The sequence below is a fragment of the Mesoplodon densirostris genome, chromosome 7, assembly GCF_025265405.1.
Source record: "Mesoplodon densirostris isolate mMesDen1 chromosome 7, mMesDen1 primary haplotype, whole genome shotgun sequence".
NCBI lineage: Eukaryota > Metazoa > Chordata > Mammalia > Artiodactyla > Ziphiidae > Mesoplodon > Mesoplodon densirostris.
This window is the reverse complement of record NC_082667.1, coordinates 116,313,544-116,333,280: the sequence shown is the minus strand read 5'-3', so window position 1 is coordinate 116,333,280 and position 19,737 is coordinate 116,313,544. Positions and strand designations below refer to the sequence as shown.

General features: G+C 41.1%; 1 protein-coding gene across 1 annotated transcript; it reads left to right on the top strand.

Annotated features, from left to right (window-relative positions):
- The first annotated feature begins 10,255 nt into the window (after positions 1–10,255).
- Positions 10,256–11,146, top strand: LOC132493867 (olfactory receptor 6X1). Its single transcript, XM_060104781.1, has one exon. The coding sequence runs from the start codon at positions 10,256–10,258 to the stop codon at positions 11,144–11,146; it is 891 nt and encodes a 296-aa protein (XP_059960764.1).
- The last annotated feature ends 8,591 nt before the right edge of the window (positions 11,147–19,737 follow it).

Genomic DNA, 19,737 nt, shown 5'->3' with positions numbered 1-19,737 from the left:
GGCGCATTTAATCCATTCACGTTTAAGGTAATTATCAATATGTATGTTCCTGTTACCATTTTCTTAATTGTTTTGGGTTTGTTTTTGTAGGTCCTTTTCTTCTCTTGTGTTTCCCACTTAGAGAAGTTCCTTTACCATTTGTTGTAGAGCTCATTTGGTGGTGCTGAATTCTCTTAGCTTTTGCTTGTCTGTAAAGTTTTTGATTTCTCCCTCTAATCTGAATGAGATCCTTGTTGGGTAGAGTAATCTTAGTTGTAGGTTCTTCCCTTTCATCACTTTAAGTATATGATGCCACTCCCGTCTGGCTTGTAGAGTTTCTGCTGAGAAATCAGCTGTTAACCTTATGGGGGTTCCCTTGTATGTTACTTGTCATTTTTCCCTTGCTGCTTTCAATAATTATTCTTTGTCTTTAATTTTTGCCAATTTGATTACTGTGAGTCTCAGCTTGTTTCTCCTTGGGTTAATCTTGCATGGGACTCTCTGCGCTTCTTGGACTTGGGTGGCTATTTCCTTTCCCACGTTAGGGAATTTTTCGACTATAATCTCTTCTAATATTTTCTCGGGTTCTTTCTCTCTCTTCTTCTTCTTCTGGGACCGCTACAATGTGAATGTTGTTGCGTTTAATGTTGTCCCAGAGGTCTCTTAGGCTGTCTTCATTTCTTTTCATTCTTTTTTCTTTATTCTGTTCCACAACAGTGAATTCCACAATTCTGTCTTCCAGGTCACTTATCCGTTCTTCTGCCTCAGTTATTCTGTTATTGATTCCTTCTAGTGTATTTTTCATTTCAGTTATTGTATTGTTCATCTCTATTTGTTTGTTCTTTACTTCTTCTAGATATTTGTTAAACATTTCTTGCATCTTCTCAGTCTTTGCCTCCATTCTTTTTCCAAGGTCCTGGATCATCTTCACTATCATTATTCTGAATTCTCTTTCTGGAAGATTGCCTATCTCTGTTTCATTTAATTGTTTTTCTGGGGTTTTATCTTGTTCCTTCATCTGGTGCATAGCCCTCTGCCTTTTCATCTTGTCTATCTTTCTGTGAATGTGGTTTCCGTTCCACAGGCTGCAGGATTGTAGTTCTTCTTGCTTCTGTTGTCTGCCCTCTGGTCTAAATGCTTTAATTAATTTTTTTTATTTTTAAATTTTTTTATTTTATGTTTTGGCTGCATTGGGTCTTCGTTGCTGCATGCGGGCTTTCTCTAGTTGGGGCAAGTGGGGGCTGCTCTTCATCATGGTGCGCAGGCTTCTTATTGTGGTGGCTTCTCTTGTTGTGGAGCATGGGCTCTAGGCACACAGGCTTCAGTAGTTGTGGCATGTGGGCTCAGTAGTTGTGGCCCACGGGCTCAGTAGCTGTGGCTCGCAGGCTCTAGAGTGCAGGCTCAGTAGTTGTGGCATACAGGCTTAGGTGCTCCGCGGCATGTGAGATCTTCCTGGACCGGGCTCAAACCTGTGTCTCCTGCATTGGCAGGTGGATTCCTAACCACTGCACCACCATGGAAGCCCAGTATATTTATTTTTGATTAAAAAACTTTAGACACAAAATGTTTCTATTTGAAAACTCACTTTCAAAAAGTAATTTTAGGGCTTCCCTGGTGGCGCAGTGGTTGAGAGTCCGCCTGCCGATGCAGGGGACACGGGTTCGTGCCCCGATCCCGGAGGATCCCACATGCCGCGGAGCGGCTGGGCCCGCGGGCCATGGCCGCGGAGCCTGTGTGTCCGGAGCCTGTGCTCCGCAACGGGAGAGGCCACAGCAGTGAGAGGCCCGCGTACAGCAAAAAAAAAAAAAAAAAGTAATTTTATAAAAATGTAAAATCATTTATGCCCATGTCCATTAAAATAAACTAATATCTAAAAATTGAAAATTAATGTAAATAGAATGAATATTTTCATATATGTGCATGTACTTTAATCAGTTTTGCCAAGGAATTCTGTTTTTTCCAGTTCAGTGTTACTTTTTAGACATTTAACAACAAAAAAATCTATAGTATTTTTTCAAGACTGCATTTTTCTTAATTTTAAAACATTGACATGTACACAGCGAGAGTGACTGAAATACAGTTTTTTTCATAGCTAATAGTGAATATACATTAAAAATAATTAAGTGGAATTACTATCCTTGTTCCTACTATCAATTTGATTTTACACTATTTGAAACCTTTAAATTTTGGTTTCATTTTGCTCAGAATGAACTAGCACAATTCCACCAAACTAGTAAGAAATGTGGAGTGCCAAGTACGTTCATGTTTTAAGGTATTAGTAGATGGCAATTATTGAAAACAGAGCTTGCAAACATTAAGATGTTGAAATTCATACATACTAAAGCAAGGGAGGAATTGAGAGAACTATAAAATGAGGACTCCAATGATGTACAAGGCTTAATTTTTATTCTTTAAACTTAGGGTAATTTTGTGCATATATTAATTTGATTTTTAGGGAACAGATTTCTAGAATTAAAACTTTTTAGCCTTGTAAAATATGGACATTTTTTACATTTAAATTGCCCTGCTGAAAGTTTATGTTAATTTTTACTAGCAAATAGTGTTTACAGAAACTGTCTCTGAGTTAAAAATACTCCTGAAAGAATATATTAGTCCTATCGAGATATAATCTCAGAAAACAAAGTTTTCCAATAGATATTAATACTAATTAATTAGTGATTAATTAATACTAATCATGCAAGTGGAATTGTGACAGACTGCATTAATTTTTTTTAAGTAATTTTGTGTCTATGTGTGGCAAGAACACTTAACATGAGATCTACCCTCTAACAAAGTTTTAAGTGTACCATACAATGTTGTTAAATATAGGCCCAATGATGTACAGAAGATCTCCAGAAATATTCATCTCACATAACTGAAACTTTAGACCTGTGGTACAGCAGCCCCCCATTCTTCTCTCCCCCTGCCCACCCCTGGGGCCCTAGCAATCACCATTCTACTCTCTGTTTCTATGTTTGACTAGTTTAAATACTTCATGTAAGTGGAATCAATCAGTATTTGTCCTTCTGTAACTGACTTATTTCACTTAGCATAATGTCCTCCAAGTCCATCCATGTTGTCACATATGGCAAAATTTTCTTCTTTTTAAGACTACACAATATTCCATTGTATGTCTACAGCATAATATTCTTTATCCTTTCACCTGTCAGTGAACATTTATGTTGTTTCCATATCTTGGCTATTGTGAATAGTGCCACAATGAACATGAGAGAACAGCAATCTCTTCAAGATCCTGATTTTAATTATTTTGGATATATACCCAGAAGTGGAATTATTGTATCATATTGTAGGTCTATTTTTAGTTTTTTGAGGGACTTCCATACATTTTTCATAGTGGTTACACTATTTTTCATTCCCACCAATAGTGCATAGGAGTCCCAGTTTCTCCACATTCTTGTCAACACTTGTTGTCTTTTGGTTTTTTGATAACAGTCATTCTAACAGGTGTGAAGTCATATCTCATTAAGGTTCTGATTTGCATTTCCCTGATAATAGTAATTTTGAGTATCTTTTTATATGCCTTTGGCCATTTTTATTTCTTCTTTGGAGAAATATCTATTTCCTCAGCCCTTTTTTTTTTTTTTTATGGTATGTGGGCCTCTCACTGTTGTGGCCTCTCCCGTTGCAGAGCACAGGCTCCAGACGCGCAGGCTCAGTGGCCATGGCTCACAGGCCCAGCCGCTCTGCGGCATGTGGGATCTTCCCGGACCGGGGCACAAACCCGTGTCCCCTGCATCGGCAGGCGGACTCTCAACCACTGCGCCACCAGGGAAGCCCCTCTGCCCATTTTTTAGTTGGTTATTTGGGGGGATTTGCTATTGAGTTGCAGGAGTTCCTTATGCTTTGGATACAGTGTCTTACCAAATATATGATTTGCAAATTTTTCTCCCATTCTGTTCATTGTCTTTTCACTCCCTTGATTATTTATTTTGCTGTGTGGAAGCTTTTTTAGTTTGATGTAGTTCCACTTGATCTTTTTTGATTTTTGTTGCCTATGCTTTTGGTGTTATATTCAAGAAATCATTGCCAAACCCATGTCATAAATATTTTCTCCTATGCTTTCTTCTAGGAGTTTTACAGTTTCAGTCTTATGTTTAAATCTTTAATTCATTTTGAGTTGATTTTTATGTATGGTATAAGAGTTTAATTTCATTCTTTTGCATGTGGATATCCAGTTTTCCCAACACCATTTGCTGAAAAGACTGCCCTTTCCCCATTGTGTATTCTTGGTTCCTTTGTCAAATATCAGTTGAGTGTATATGTGTGAGCCTGTTTCTGGACTTTCTATATTGTTCTGTTGGTCTATATGTCTGTCTTTATGACAGTACCATACTGTTTTGATTACTGTGGCTTTGTAATATCTTTCAAAATGAGGAAATGTGATACCTTCAGCTTTGTTCTTCTTTCTAAAGATTGCTTTGGCTATTTGGGGTCTTTTGTGGTTTCATATAAATTTTTGGATTTTTTTTCTGTTTCTGTAAAAATGCCATTAGGATTTAATAGGGATTGTAAATAATCTGTAGAACAGTTTGAGTAGAATGGACATTTTAACAATATTAAGTCTTCTAGTCCATGCACATGGATGCCTTTCCATTTATTTGTGTTTTCTTTAATTTCTTTCATGAGTGATTTATAGTTTTCAGTATACAAGTCTTTCACCACCTTGGTTAAGTTGATTTCTAAGTATTTTATTCTTTTTCATGCTATTGTAAATGGGATTTTTTACTTAATTTCTTTTGGGATAGTTCATTGTTAATGAATAGAAATGCATCAGATTTTTGTTTGTTGGTTCCCTTCTATGCTTCTTTATGCCATCAGAGTGGTAAGATATCAAGGATCACTATTAGAGTGTGAACTTAAGGTGTGAACTGAAGCTACTTTTTTTTTTTTTTTTTTTTTTTTTTTTTTTTTGCGGTACATGCGCCTCTCACTGTTGTGGCCTCTCCCGTTGCGGAGCACAGGCTCCAGACGTGCAGGCTCAGTGGCCATGGCTCACAGGCCCGGCTACTCCGCGGCATGTGGGATCCTCCTGGACCAGGGTACGAACCCATGTCCCCTGCATTGGCAGGCGGACTCTCAACCACTGCGCCACCAGGGAAGCCCTGAAGCTACTTTTAGTCAGGAATCTTCCTCCTCTAACAGGCAAGAGGAGCCTTGGCATGACTCACATCATCCAACTCAGCCCATCATAGAAATACAATGAGATTGGCCTCCAGAGCCAGTAACAAAGAGCTTTCCTTTTCTTGCCCATATCCTCTAGAGACTTCTGGGAGAGGCTGCAGCTGCTGAAGACAGCTGGTCACATAATTGAGAATTGGGAATCATGGGTCCCAGCCATCTCTCTTTCTATTGATTTCCAACTTAGACACAAATATTAAAATTCTGACAGAAGTGGATTGAGCAAACATGAGTAATTAATGTTTTTATTGTTTACAGATTGTGTCCTGAACAAAAAGAATTTAGTGAGGAAGACTTTAGACTTTAGTTTAAAATAGGTGGCATTTGAAAAATTTAATAATTCACATAGCAATTTATTCCCAACTTCCAATCTAGAAGTGTTCTGGTTTTGGAACAGAATCAGAGTCACAGAATGGAAGACTGAAATTTCATTTAACAAAGCATGATTTTTTTTTTTTTTGCTGTACGCGGGCCTCTCACTGCTGTGGCTGTACGCGGGCCTCTCACTGCTGTGGCCTCTCCCGTTGCGGAGCACAGGCTCCGGACACACAGGCTCCGCGGCCATGGCTCGCGGGCCCAGCCGCTCCGCGGCATGTGGGATCCTCCGGGATCGGGGCACGAACCCGTGTCCCCTGCATCGGCAGGCGGACTCTCAACCACTGCGCCACCAGGGAGGCCCAAGCATGATTTTTAAGAAATTGAAAAACAGATGTTTTGGGACTTCCCTGGTGGTCCGGGAAGACTGGAGGTTAAGACTCCAAGCTCCCAGTGCCGGGACCCGGGTTCAATCCCTAGTCAGGGTACTAGATCCTGCATGCTGCAACTAAAAAAAGAAGAAGAAACAAAAAAAAAGAGCCCACATGCCGCAACTAAAAGACCCTGCATGCTGCAACAAAGATCTCGCACACGGCAATGAGGATCCTGCGTGCCGCAACTAAGACCTGGTGCAGCCAAATAAATAAATATTTTTTAAAAAAATGAATAAGTCTTCTATATCAGATGTGACAAGGAGGTCATGCATGAGCCAATCCTATAATCTCCTAGAAGTATTCTCATTTCCATGAATATCATTAAGGTGTAGGTTATATAAACTTGTAATTTGGTCCTGGGTCATAAGGCATGTTGATAGAAAGTCTAACTGTGCTCTCTGTTCTTCATGCATGAGAACATACTGCAACTAAACAATGCCAAGAAAGGTGCTGGCAGGGGAAACACACAGCTGTCTCCTACATATGAACCAAAACTGGGATTGACAGAAATAAGAGCAGCTGACAGGAACAGCTGAGGCTGGTGACAAACTGATGCAGATTAAAGAAGTAAAAACCTGACCAGAGATTAACTCTGGGAAACCTGATAATGACAAACTACATTGTGGTTTAGAAATAATCCTTGAATAAAAGTCAGTTATCCTGGGTTCCAACCATGGTTCAGCCACAAAGTAGATCAGTAGCTTCATGCAAGTCACTAAATTTCTATTTTTCTCAGTTGCCTCAATTATAAAATAAGTTGGTTGTGTTTTCTATGCTATCAGTCTTTGTCCAAATGTACAATGGTGCTTCTCAATGTCAGGGAGGGGAAAATTTCCCCCTCCACCCCTGTCTAGTTCTTATGGCTGCACTAGTAATAAAATTGGCACAAGACAGAGTAACAGGAGAAAAAGAAACAAGCTTAATCCATGTACACAAAGGTCTTATAAATATAGGACCTAAGAAATGGCCAAGGGAGGCAATTTTATACTTTTTTAGACAAAGAAAATAAATTTGAAAAAAATTGCCAGGACAAAGAAGCTTAGGTTTCAGTGCTTAATTAGTAAGAAATTTCAGCAAAATTTGGGCTTGGGTAATAAATTAGCAAAAAAGTAACCAGATTTGCTTATACAGGCTTCTTGGCCTGAAATTATCTATCTATGGTGATAAGAATGTCTTTCTACTGCCCAGTACAGGGAGGGCACCTTTCTTTTTTTTTTTTTTTTTTTTTTTTGCGGTACGCGGTCCTCTCACTATTGTGGCCTCTCCCGTTGCAGAGCACAGGCTCCGCGGCCATGGCTCACGGGCCCAGCTGCTCCGCGGCATGTGGGATCTTCCCGGATCGGGGCACGAACCCGTGTCCCCTGAATCGGCAGGCGGACTCTCAACCACTGCGCCACCAGGGAAGCCCGGGCACCTTTCTATGGGACATTTATTTCCTGATTTCAGAGATACAGAAAGCCAAATTGTTCCTCTTATATTGGCCATTTCTCAAGTAACTTAATTTCAAAATAATAAATATGCCATTGAGTCATATTTTGGAATGGCATGCCCTAGGCCCCAATGTCAAACTAAAATATGCATACAAATTGTCTAAAGAACTTGTTAAAAATGCAGGTTCTAATTCACTGGTTTTGAGTGGGACCCAATGTTTTGTATTTCCAATCAGCTCCCATCAGATTGGATGTTATTTATTTGCATATCACACTTTGTATAGTAAGGCTCTTGAATTTGTTGGTTCAACCAAACAGATCAACCAAAAAGGAAACATAGAGTTGTCTGATTGGCCCTTTTAAACTATAGGATGGCCATTTTAAACTATAAAGAGTCAAGTGAGTAGAACAGAGATTGGGCCAGGAAATGTGAAAAGGACCCAAGCACTACTGAAAATTATAAACAACTGAAATCAGGGTTTACCATGCAAATTGTGTCAAATATCTAAAGATATGAGGATTGCTAAAAAGTTTTGAGTCAGAAAAGAACAACAGCCCTAGGGAAAATTCATTTGTAAAGTGAATTATACTGCTAATGATAAAGAAATTAGCAAACCTATAGACAACATCATGCTAAACAGGGAAAGCTGAAGGCATTTCCTCTAAGATCAAAGACAAGACAAGGATGCCCACTCTCACTCCTTTTATTCAACTTAGTATTGGAGGTCTTAGCCACAACAATCAAACAAGAAAATAAAATTCTACTTCAAAAAACAAAGAAACAAACAAATTCATAGAAGAAGAGATCAGATTAGTGGCTGGGGGTACAGGGGAACTGGATGAAGATTGTCAAAAGGTACAAACTTCCAGTCATAAGATAAATAAGCATTAGGGATACAATGTACAACATGACTGATATAATTAACACTGCTATATGGTATATATGAAAGCTGTTAATAGAGTAAATCCTAAGAGTTCTCATCACAAGGAAAAATAAATCTTTATTTTTTGCCACACTGTGCAGCATGCAGGATCTTAGTTCCCTGACCAGGGATCAAACCCACACCCCCTGCAGTGGAAGTGCAGAGTCTTAAGCACTGGCCGGCCAGGGAAGTCCCTACTTAGTGGTAATCATTTCATGATGTATGTAAGTCAAATCATTATACTGTGCACCTTGAACTCATACAGTGCTGTATGTTAATTATATCTCATTAAAACTAGAAGTGGGGGCTTCCCTGGTGGCTCAGTGGTTGAGAGTCCGCCTGCCGATGCAGGGGACATGGGTTCGTGCCCTGGTCCGGGAAGATCCCACATGCTGTGGAGCAGCTGGGCCCGTGAGCCATGGCCACTGAGCCTGCACGTCTGGAGCCTGTGCTCCGCAACGGGAGAGGCCACAACAGTGAGAGGCCCGTGTACTGCATTAAAAAAAAAAAAAAAAAAAAAAAACTAGAAGGGAAAAAAAAAGAAATTAGAAAACCAGTTTATCATGATAGCCCTGAGCATAACAGATAATCTGATTAACAGGGTATCATTGAAAACATCCAGGTTGATCAGGAAGCTCTGTTCCTTTTTTCTTTTTCATTTTCCCCCCTCTTTCTTCCTTCCTTTCCTTCCTTTCCTTTTTCTGGCTCTCAGATGGAGAGAATTAATGAACTATACACCTCAGGCCATGACACACTATCAGGATTCATCTAGGCAAGGCCCTCATCTCTCTTACTCCCTTTGATTCCTATTTCCCACCACCATTTCTTGCCTCTCCCCACAAACAACAATTATTTGTGTAAGTTTTTGTATAACGTGTATTGCTGTTTGGTGTTGACCAAGATGGCCTTAATGTTCTCAGCTTGACCAAACTTTACACCGGGAGTTGGGGCGTTTTCCTAACTCTTGACCCCTGACTTTTCTTAGAGCATTTATTTAAGAAAACTTGTAACTGTACTTTCTTTCTCTGCCCCTTTGAAAAATGCAAATCTTTTTTTTCTTTTATTATTCTTTCTGTTCATCTTTTTTTAAAAATTGAAGTACAGTTGATTTACAAAGTTATGTTAGTTTCAGGTATACAGCAAAGTGATTCAGTTATACATATATATGTATATTTTTCAGATTCTTTTCCATTATAGGTTATTACAAGATATTGAATATAGTTTCCTATCCTTGTTGTTTGTTTATTTTATATACAATAGCGTGTGTCTGTTAATCCCAAACTCCTAATTTATCCCTCCACCCACTACTTTTCCCTTGGTAACCATAAGTTTGTTTTCTATGTCTATGAGTCTATTTCTGTTTTGTAAATAAGTTCATCTGTACCATTTTTTTAGATTCCACATACGTGACATCATATGATATTTGCCTTTCTCTGTCTGACTTATTTCATTTAATAGATAATCTCTAGGCCCATCCATGTTGCTGCAAATGGCATTATTTCATTCTCTCTTTTTCTTTTCCATTCTCTTTTATGGCTGATGTGTATATATATATATATATATATATATATATATATATATATGTATATATATATACACACACACACACACACACACACATATATGTGTGTATATGTGTGTGTATATATAGAGACATACCATTATATACACTGCTTATTTAAAATAATCATGTAGATTACAGACAGATAAGTCATCACATTACAATGATTATTCTCATAGCTGTATAAGGGTGAAAACGTACTTTTACACTCATTGAGTGTACTTTTCAAAGTCCATTAAAAGCTGGTTTAGCTGGCAAGTAAGGAAGGAGAGCTTAGTGTGTATGTGCATGGGGGCGGTGTCATGAAGGACCTTAAATAGAATCAGAATCCTCCTTTTTTTGGTCTGAACTGTATTTGAGTGTAAGATTCTAAGGAGCTACTTTCCTGCCTGTCTTTCTAGAGTATCAGGGGACATGAGAAATGGCACTGCAATCACAGAGTTCATCCTCCTAGGCTTTCCTGGTATCCAAGGACTACAAATCCCTTTCTTTATAGTGATATTTTTCATCTACATGTTAACCCTTGCAGGCAATGGGCTCATTATCACCATTGTCTGGGCTGAGCCCAGGCTACAAATTCCAGTGTACTTCTTCCTTTGCAACCTGTCCTTCCTGGAGATCTGGTACACCACCACGGTCAGCCCCAAACTGCTAGAAACCTTTGTGGTGGCAAGAACAGCTATCTGCACCCCCTGCTGCCTGTTGCAGGCCTTCTTCCACTTCTTCCTCAGCACCACTGAGTTCTTCATCCTCACCGTCATGTCTTTTGACCATTACCTGGCCATCTGCAAGCCCCTTTGCTACCCCACCATCATGACCAGCAAACTCTGCCTGCAACTGGCCCTCAGCTCCTGGGTGACGGGCTTCACCCTTGTCTTTTGTCACATGGTGCTGCTCATCCAGTTGCCATTCTGTGGCAACAATGTCATCAATCACTTCTACTGTGATGCTGCTCCCATCCTGAGAGCAACCTGTGCAGACACAAACATTTTGGAGCTCCTGGGTCTCTTGGCAACCATCCTGGTGATCCCAGGGTCACTCGTCTTCACTATGATTTCTTACATCTATATCCTGTCCACCATCCTACAGATTCCTTCAGCCACTGGCTGCCAGAAGGCTTTCTCTACCTGTGCTTCTCACCTGACAGTTGTCTCTCTGCTCTATGGAGCTGTTTTGTTCATGAATCTGAGACCCACAGCACACTCCTCCTTTAAGAGGAATAAGGCGGTGTCAGTGCTGAATACTATCCCCACACCCCTTCTGAATCCGTTTATTTATACAATTAGAAACAAGGAGGTTAAATGAGTGCTAAGGAAGGCAGTGGCTTGTCCAAAGACTCATTGTCCAGAGTAAAACATGCAACACATGGAAATGAACATTAAGTTCAGATACAAAAACTAAATGTAAGAGGATTGTGAAGAAGATAAAGAGGTGAAAGCAAACTATGATGGTTAGGTTCCCCTATAAGAATTTGTTACATATAAATGGACCAGGAGTCCCCCTTGAAGTAGAGAAGTGACTTCCTTCGCCAACTAGGAAATCCCACAATACCTACAGATGCATGAGGAAGAACTCAGGACTTTCTCAACTGTAAGCTGAAAGTAGAGGACTTCCCTGGTGGTCCAGTGGTTAAGACTCTGCACTTCCACAGCAGGGGGCACAGGTTCAAGCCCTGGTCAGGGGAACTAAGGTCCTGCATGCCATGCGGCAGGGCCAAAAAAAAAAAAAAAAGCTGAAAGTAGAAACCACTAAAGTCAGAGACAACTGTCAGTAAATTTTTTAAGAAAATGTAAGGAATCCTGTCTCCCTCTTTGCCTTTAATAACCCCTTTGCCTCATCTTGTCAAAGGCATAAAGTACCCTCACCTTATTTTCTCAGTACTTATTTTCTTCATAGTAGAAGCCCCCCGAAGTCTCCTAATCAATTCTAATGGTCTTTCCAAAATGTTTGAAATGAACCAGGTAATGTCTCAATAAGGGAACTTCTATCTTGATATAGAAATTTTGATATCTACAAATTTTGATATCTACAAAAATTTGATATCTACAAATTTTTAGATAATCTAAAGCTGTTTATCCCCAGATAATACCAAAACTTGAGGACATCGGGTGAAAATTTCCAGTTGGATTATGCTTCAATACAGGTAAGCCATGTGTTTAGGAAACCAACAGAAGTCTCAGAGCCAATATAACTGTGAAGGCTTTCTTGGTGGAAAACTCAGCCCCCAGGTAACATTAAGTTCAAGGCTTGCATGTAGAGTTAGCATGTAAGGTTCCTTAAGGCAGGTGACAAACATATTGATTTAATGTTGTTCTGGGGGAAGACATCTGGCAGAAAAAGTTTTCTAGAGCATGATGATACAGGTGAGTCACAGAATGTAATACTGGGTATTATGTACGTCTGTCTTGCAACAGCAAGAGAAGACTATCATTTACAGCCCATTAAAACTATGATTTTTTGAAAAGGATTATTGTGAACTTCTTTTAGTATTGAATTGAAAATTGCAACTGCAAAACAAAGTGTAATGAGGTAGAAATGTTATTACCTGATTTTCTTAGAGAGGAGCTATCTTGGGGCTGGGTAGGGGAAATCAGTCATTTAAAGGCAAACGGAGAAACCCAAAGGACATGAATATTATCAAGAGCCCCTATCATCAATCAAATGGTTTAAATTGCCCTGGAAGAGAAAATCAGCATAATATCTAGTGCTTCTCAGAGAGGAAAATGGCAGACAAAGAAGAGAGAGGGGAAAAGAACCAGAAAGATGGAATGCAGCAAAAAGGTGTGTGGAAAGAAATCAGTGAAAATTCTCCTAAGTTGGCACGCCTACAGTGCATTTTAAGAATGGAGATGTCTAATACTCAACCTAAGGCCACATTTCCACAATGTTCATCTGTCTTCTCACACCTTCAGTAAAGTCTCCCATATTACCAAGTGCACATATGAATGGGATGAGTGTATTATACACATTCATATGTGTGTGCTGGATGTGTAAATCAAGGAAGAGTCGAGTTTCCTGTCTAGAACAATGTGGTTGGAATTAGAGACAGTTCATAGCAAATCTCACAGCAGTGGTCACAGACTATGCAGAAATTTTAGGAATAACTTCAGACTTTCATCGGCTTGGGTTTGTCTCCAGGTAAACTGGATCTAGAGGAGCTGAGACACCTGAGTTGTACTAGTATTTAAAACTATTTTAAGATCTGCCTTCAAGTTTCATATTAGTTTTCCTGGGTCTAGCCTATTACCTGAAGAGTTACCTATTTGATGGCAGACAGAGGGTAAGGTAACAGAAAACACCCTGACAGGTCCTATAAAGGAGAGAAAAACAAGTGTGAGAGTACCACCAGGCTTCAATTCATGAAAATCAGAATAGACACCAGTGTGACTCATGCATTTTTCATGTTTTATTGATGGATTGTTATCATGTACCAAACAATGTGCTGGTACTGTTTCTGCTGAAAAAACCTTTTTTTTTGTAGTCTGCCAGAGTATCAGTTCTAGGAGCTGGAAATACCAGTTGGAAAAGCCTATCCAATGGTGAAGCTTCAACAGCTGAACATCAAGAATGAAATGGGTTACAAGAAGACTATTAGGTTGCCCTGCCTTAGACCTGAGTTTCCTTTACCAACATGGGAGCCCCCAAAGCCACCAAGGAGAGTGTGTCTACCTCCAGTGCCTGCAGGAGCTGGAGCACTGTCTTGAGGAAAAGGAGCCCTGGCCACAGAGACAAACACGCCAGAGCTTGAGACTTCACATTTCACCCTACTGTTTCTTAGGGCTCCAGAGCCTAAATGTCATCCCCAAATGTATATACCCCAGCTTTCTCCAAGAGGATAAGAAATTACTTAAGGACACATCCAAGCAATATCATAAACAACCGCCTACTCAGATCCCTGGATATTAATTATTTTTCTGTCTGTAACTCTAATGATGAGGTTCAGCTCGTGGAGCTATCTGAGCCAAATCCTTGTCAATGGGTTTTTGAGTTGATTTGTTCCTGAAAATGTACACTTAAATATGAACAAGTGTTTCCATGATGCGTTCCACAATATATTAACTATCCAACACAGGGCTCAGTATTCAAATTGGGGGAGATGCAGAGTTAGAGGTTAAGCAGGGTCCTTCACTACTCGAAAATCTCAGAATCTTTAATTATCAATACTATATTGAAAAACATCTTTTCTAACTCCCAGACTTATGCATATGAAAGGGCCTGCTATATCATCTTGGCTTTATTAAGAACTGTATCCAGGGCTTCCCAGGTGGTGCAGTGGTTAAGAATCTGCCTGCCAAAGCAGGGGACACAGGTTCGAGCCCTGGTCCAGGAAGATCCCACATGCCACGGAGCAACTAGGCCCGTGTGCCACAACTACTGAGCCTGCGTTCTACAGCCCACAAGCCACAACTACTGAGCCCATGAGCCACAACTACTGAAGCCCGTGTGCCACAACAAGAGAAGCTACTGCAATGAGAGGCCCATGCACCGCAACGAAGAGTAGCCCCAGCTCATGATAACTAGAGAAAGCCGGTGCACAGCAACAAAGACCCAACGCAGACAAAAAAATAGATAAAAATAAAATAAATTTAAAAAGTAAAGAGAATTGTAACATATGGAGAGAAATGCCAGTCTTCTCACTAAATTAAAAAAAAAAAGGAACTGTATCCATAATTACTGATGTAAATCAGAGCTACAAACATTCCCAAAGGAGACTTTGCAATCCTCTTCTTAACCAATTAAATGATGGCTTCATTACCATGCATTATTTGTGCAAAACTTCTTCTCCTTATCCTAGATTTAGCCTGTCCCTTTTTAACTCTGTTGGGTTGCACCCCGCAGGCCTACAAGGCCTGCACTTGCCTAGCTTTAAGAACCAAAGAGCCCAGAGTCAGCAACAGAGACATCAATGGTTTAATGGATGGGGGAATCTTACACATCTGAAGCAAGGTCCTAGAGGGACACCCCACAGTGTGCAGAGAGGCGGGCAGGACATGGTGGCAGTCTTCATTCCCGGAGGAGAAGGGGAAATTACCAGTTACAAAGTGATGTCAGGTGGACTCATTAGTTACCAGGGAAACCAGCAGAGGGGCACGCCCCTCACCGCCACTTTGATAAGAACAAGCACTAGCAGGGGCCTGGGGCAAGTATGTGGGAAGGTCAGTCTTGTGCATAAGATATAGATGAAGCAGGCACTGGTCGGGCAGGGAGTGCACAGAGAGCAAGAGAACAGCCATCTTGAGTGGCCTGACCATACAGTCAGAAAGACAGAAGTCACATTTGAGTGATACAGCTCTCCCTTACTTGTCAAGTAATAAATTCAACTTGACTAATGATCCTCACATGCACTACAAAACCCCAAGAGGAGGACAGAGTATATGCCTTTCCCAAGCTTATCTGGCCACAGACCACTTTTCTCAATGTGTCTTAGACTAAAGATTCCTTGCTCTCTTCCTTAAGGTGTATCTCTAAATTGATCTGTTTTTATCAGGTATTCACAATACCCAACTAACTTAGAAATAAAATTTTAAAAATCTAAGACAAGAAAATCTGAAGTACACTACAGAAAAATTTGGAGATAATTATATATTTACCAAAGTATCTAGTTCCTGAAAAATTGGTTCACCATGCTGTGAATTAAAATTTCTCCTTGCAAGTTTAAATGACTCCAATTATATACATAGCTCTTTCAGAGCCATCCACTTTGTGTACTTGGTATTCAGCTAGTCTTGGACCGAACAACTAGTAAGTAGAACTCCAAGAGGAGGACAGCTGAACTCATTCTTTGATTTTTTGGAAAATAATCTCTCTCTATCCTAAGTGCAGAAGCAGCTGTTTTCCTAAAAATTAGTTTTTTTCTCTCCATCAAATATTGTTAAAGAAATAACCTCCTCGTCTCCACACTGAGGCTTTAGTCCAAGCACTTGACCTTGCTGGGGAGGAAGAGATTTTCTTCTGCCCTTCTGGGTCCTTCTGGCTGGTCTAAGAAACAAATTGACACGAGACAGATTAAAAGGAGAAAATCAAACAAAAGTTTAATAACAGGTACACATGGGAGAGACCCAGGAAAACCAAGTAACTTGCCAAAAAGGCCAAAGCCCTTACCTTAAAAATCATCTTCAGCTAAAGACAAAAGAGGTTGGGGGTAGTGGTTTGGGACTTCAAAGGGGAAGAAGGCAATTCACAAGGAGATGGAAAAGCAAATGTTTAGTAAACAGATGTTTGTGGGCCAAGCAGAGACAATGGAACCCAGAGTGGGCTCCGATCTCTAGGCCCTGCCAGCTTTCCCCACCATACCTAGCCCATAATCTTTGCAGACATTTCTGGTGATAGCTCTATTCTGGAAATGATGCCAAAAGGTTGGCTTCTCTGCCCTGGTGCTGGACTGAATCTCAGAGACAGAGTTTTGGGTGAAGTAGAAAAGGATAGCTTTATTGCTTTGCCAGGCAAAGGGCCACAGCGGGCTCCTGCCCTGAAAAACTATGTGTCCCAACCCAGGAGGATCTGATGAGGGTTTTATAACAACAGTTCAAGGGTAGGGTTGCTGATAAGATCAGGTGTGCACAGGGCCTGCCCTCCCTTAATCTCATCTCAGGTGGTGACCTAATCTTGATGTTTCTCTGGTCCCTTTAATCTTGGAACTCAGGGAAGGTCATGGAGGCTGGAGTCTGGCCTACAAGAAACAGGGGACAAAAAAAGCCCTCTGTGCCTGGGAACCCCACAGGCCCTTTATCTAAATTCTTTAGGCAGCTAAGGGGGAGATAAAGAGAAAGACTTCTTGAGTTCTGTTTCTTAAAAATCATCAGCCTGAAGTACTCCTCATGCCAGAAAGTCACGTTTTGGGGGTGGCAAATTTTGTTCCTCAATACAACCTACAATAATACAGCTTCCTAAATTACCTCTCCACATCCGCTCTTGGACCCCTTCATTCTCCTCAGTGGCCAGAAGAATCTTATGAAAATATGTCAATTAATTAATTATAACCCTTCTATAACTGCCCGTCACCTTTAGCAGTTAATTTTGGTCTGTAAGACCATTGGTCTATCAGATCTGATCCCTGTCCACAATACGAGGCCCACCTCACACATTTCTCTATTACTGTTTGGCCCCAGACACACTATTCTTCTTTCAGTTTCTCCAATACCCCAAACTCCTTCCTTCTGCCTCAGGGCCCTTGCACACACACTATTCCCCATCACTTCAAGTATTCTCTCTTACTCACCCTACCTCCCACCCCACCCCCAATCTCAGCCTGCCTGGTCATTCTTCAGAGCTCTGCTCAAAGGTCACTACTCAAGGAAGCTTCCCCGAACCCTCTCTACCAGCACTACCACCAGGACTGGGTTTGCCTCTTGGTGGGTGTCGCGTCAAAAGACAGAACGAAACCAAAGATTAGGAGCAGGAAGGATTGATTACTCACAGCAAACAAGGAGAACACTGGGGATCTTTCCCAAAGCAGTATCTCCCTGAACAGCAAAATGGGGGGAGGTTTAAGCTAAGGGTTCATGCATATTCATGAAGAGGCTTGGAAGACGAATGCATATTTATGAACGGGCTTGGATGGTGTCTGCATATTCATGAAGGGGCTTGAGCAGAGGAGAATTCAGCATAGAATTGGGGCAAAGGTTGACAGAGTCCAGGCTCTAGGTGATCGAAGTCAGCAAAGGTCAGCAAAGGTCAGCGCCATTCCTTAGGTTCCAGTTAATCTGGTGGTTGAGTGCTCCAGGGGGTTTGAATTCTGCAAAACAGCTCAAGAATGTGCTTGGGGCTAATCTTTACCTTTGAAACAGAACTGGAAGTCTTTACAACTGATACATTGTCTCTGATATGCTTACTGTTATCTCCCTGGCCTGGTAATAGCTGTTTGTTTTTACCTTCTTTTGTTCCCTTAAAATCATTATTACTGTGATCTATTCTTTTGGAAGGGCAGGCATTGGGGTCAGGCTTAGATCACAAAGTGGCTTAGGCCTAAAATGACTTTTCGGGAATTTCCTGGCAGTCCAGTGGTTAGGATTCCACTCTCACTGTGGAGGGCCCAAGTTCAGTCCCTGGTCAGGGAACTAAGATCTGGCAAGATGCGCGGAGCAGCCAAAATAATAATAATAAGATAAAATGACTTCTCTTATGTTATGTCTGGTTCTCTTCCTCCAGGGACCCCCTACCCTATCTGCTTTACAGGACCTTTAGTTATAAGCTCTCACTGCACTTCTCCTTTGTAGAAACTAAATCATGATTTATAATGTAAATTATTTAAAATTCTATTTCTTTCCTTCCAAACTCCTTCATATCATATACACACACCACAATGAAAGTTAGCTCCAGGGGAAAGTTAGTTAACAGGGGTTAGCATTATTAATCGTCTTATTCCAGTAGGTCTGGGGGCTATGTGCTCTTGGTCACCAAGTAGCTAACTTCTTCCATTTAATGGGGGTTTTAGCATCTGTAAAACAACTCAGTAAATGTAACAGTATCAATGCATCAGATATTGTTATGTAGGTACTTCAGAGTGGAGCTAAAGCAGAGGACCTGGGGGAAGGGTTCTGTCCCGGCCAAGGCTCCATAAGGTCCTGCGCCGTTACAATATGAGGGACCAGATAACTGGACTGACAGAACACATTACATCATGCATGGATAATAGCCTCTGTAGTTCTATTCTGTAAATATCCCATACTCCATGTCTTGAAAGAGGAATTTAATTACCATAGATAATATTAGATTAGAATCCCCAATTTATACCATCCGTAAAAATACTGTACAAAGAACAAAAAAAAATAGAAACAAAATAGGAGGAAGCCCTGATGACTTTCGTATAGAAAAGATGTTCTTAAGTAAGACACAAAATTCAAAGCCACTAAGAGAAAGTGTGTATTGAGAAATGGAATATTTCCTGCCATATCAGTAAACAAAGGATGTCACAGTCGTCAGCGATTGCAGCCACCACCTGCGGTGAGCTGGTGAGCCCTGAGGAAACTCAGGAAAGAAACAATGAATACCTGCCATCCAGCGGCTGTCAGACTGCGGCCACTCCCTGCAGTGAGCCCTGAGGAAACTCAGGATGTGAAAACACGGGATACTGGCCCCAGAGAGCTGAGGTACCTATCAAAGGAATGATGTCAGTGAGCCCAGACTCTAGCCTCTTCCCATACAGAGAAAAGCGCTAAATTCCTTAACTTGGGCTATGTGGTTTTCTTTAATTAACAATAATCTTTTGAAGTTCAGACTACCTGCCCTTTGCTGCAAAATTCCTATATACCCTGGCTCCCCACCTCGCCTCCTCGGAGCAGTTCTCTCAGGGTTTCTTGAGATGCTGCCTCCTGGGCCTGAAGTCCTAAATATTTCTGCCAAATAAAACAGAACTTTCAACTTTTAGGTTGTGAATATTTTTTTTGGTCGACAGTATCACATTTAAAATTTTAATACTGGGAATTCCCTGACAGTCCAGTGGTTGTGTTGCAGGAAGGCAGACCCCTGCCAGGGCCCAAGAGTGGGCTCTTGTCCAATACTCGGAAATGAACTGTCCGAGGAGACACACGTGCTGACAAAGCAAGAGACTTTATGGGGAAGGGGCGCCTGGGTGGAGAGCAGCAGGGGAAGGGACCCCAGGAGAACTGCTCTGCCACGTGGCTCACCGTCTCAGGTTTTATGGGAATGGGCTACTTTCCAGGTTGTCTCTGGCCAATTAGTCAGACTCAGGGTCCTTCTTGGTGGTGAGCGCATTGCTCAGCCAAGATGGATTCCAGTGAGAAGAATTCTGGGAGGTTGGTAGGACATATGGACTGGCATCTCCTCTCTCCTTTTAACCTTTCCCAAATTCTTCCAGTTGGTGGTAGCTTGTCAGTTCTGTTTGTTACCAGGACCTCCTGTGGTAAGATAACTCATGCAAGTGGCTACTATCTTGC

What these genes read in the sequence shown, in the direction of transcription:
- LOC132493867 (XM_060104781.1), top strand. Translation starts at nt 10,256, where the DNA reads ATGAGAAATGGCACTGCAATCACAGAGTTCATCCTCCTAGGCTTTCCT.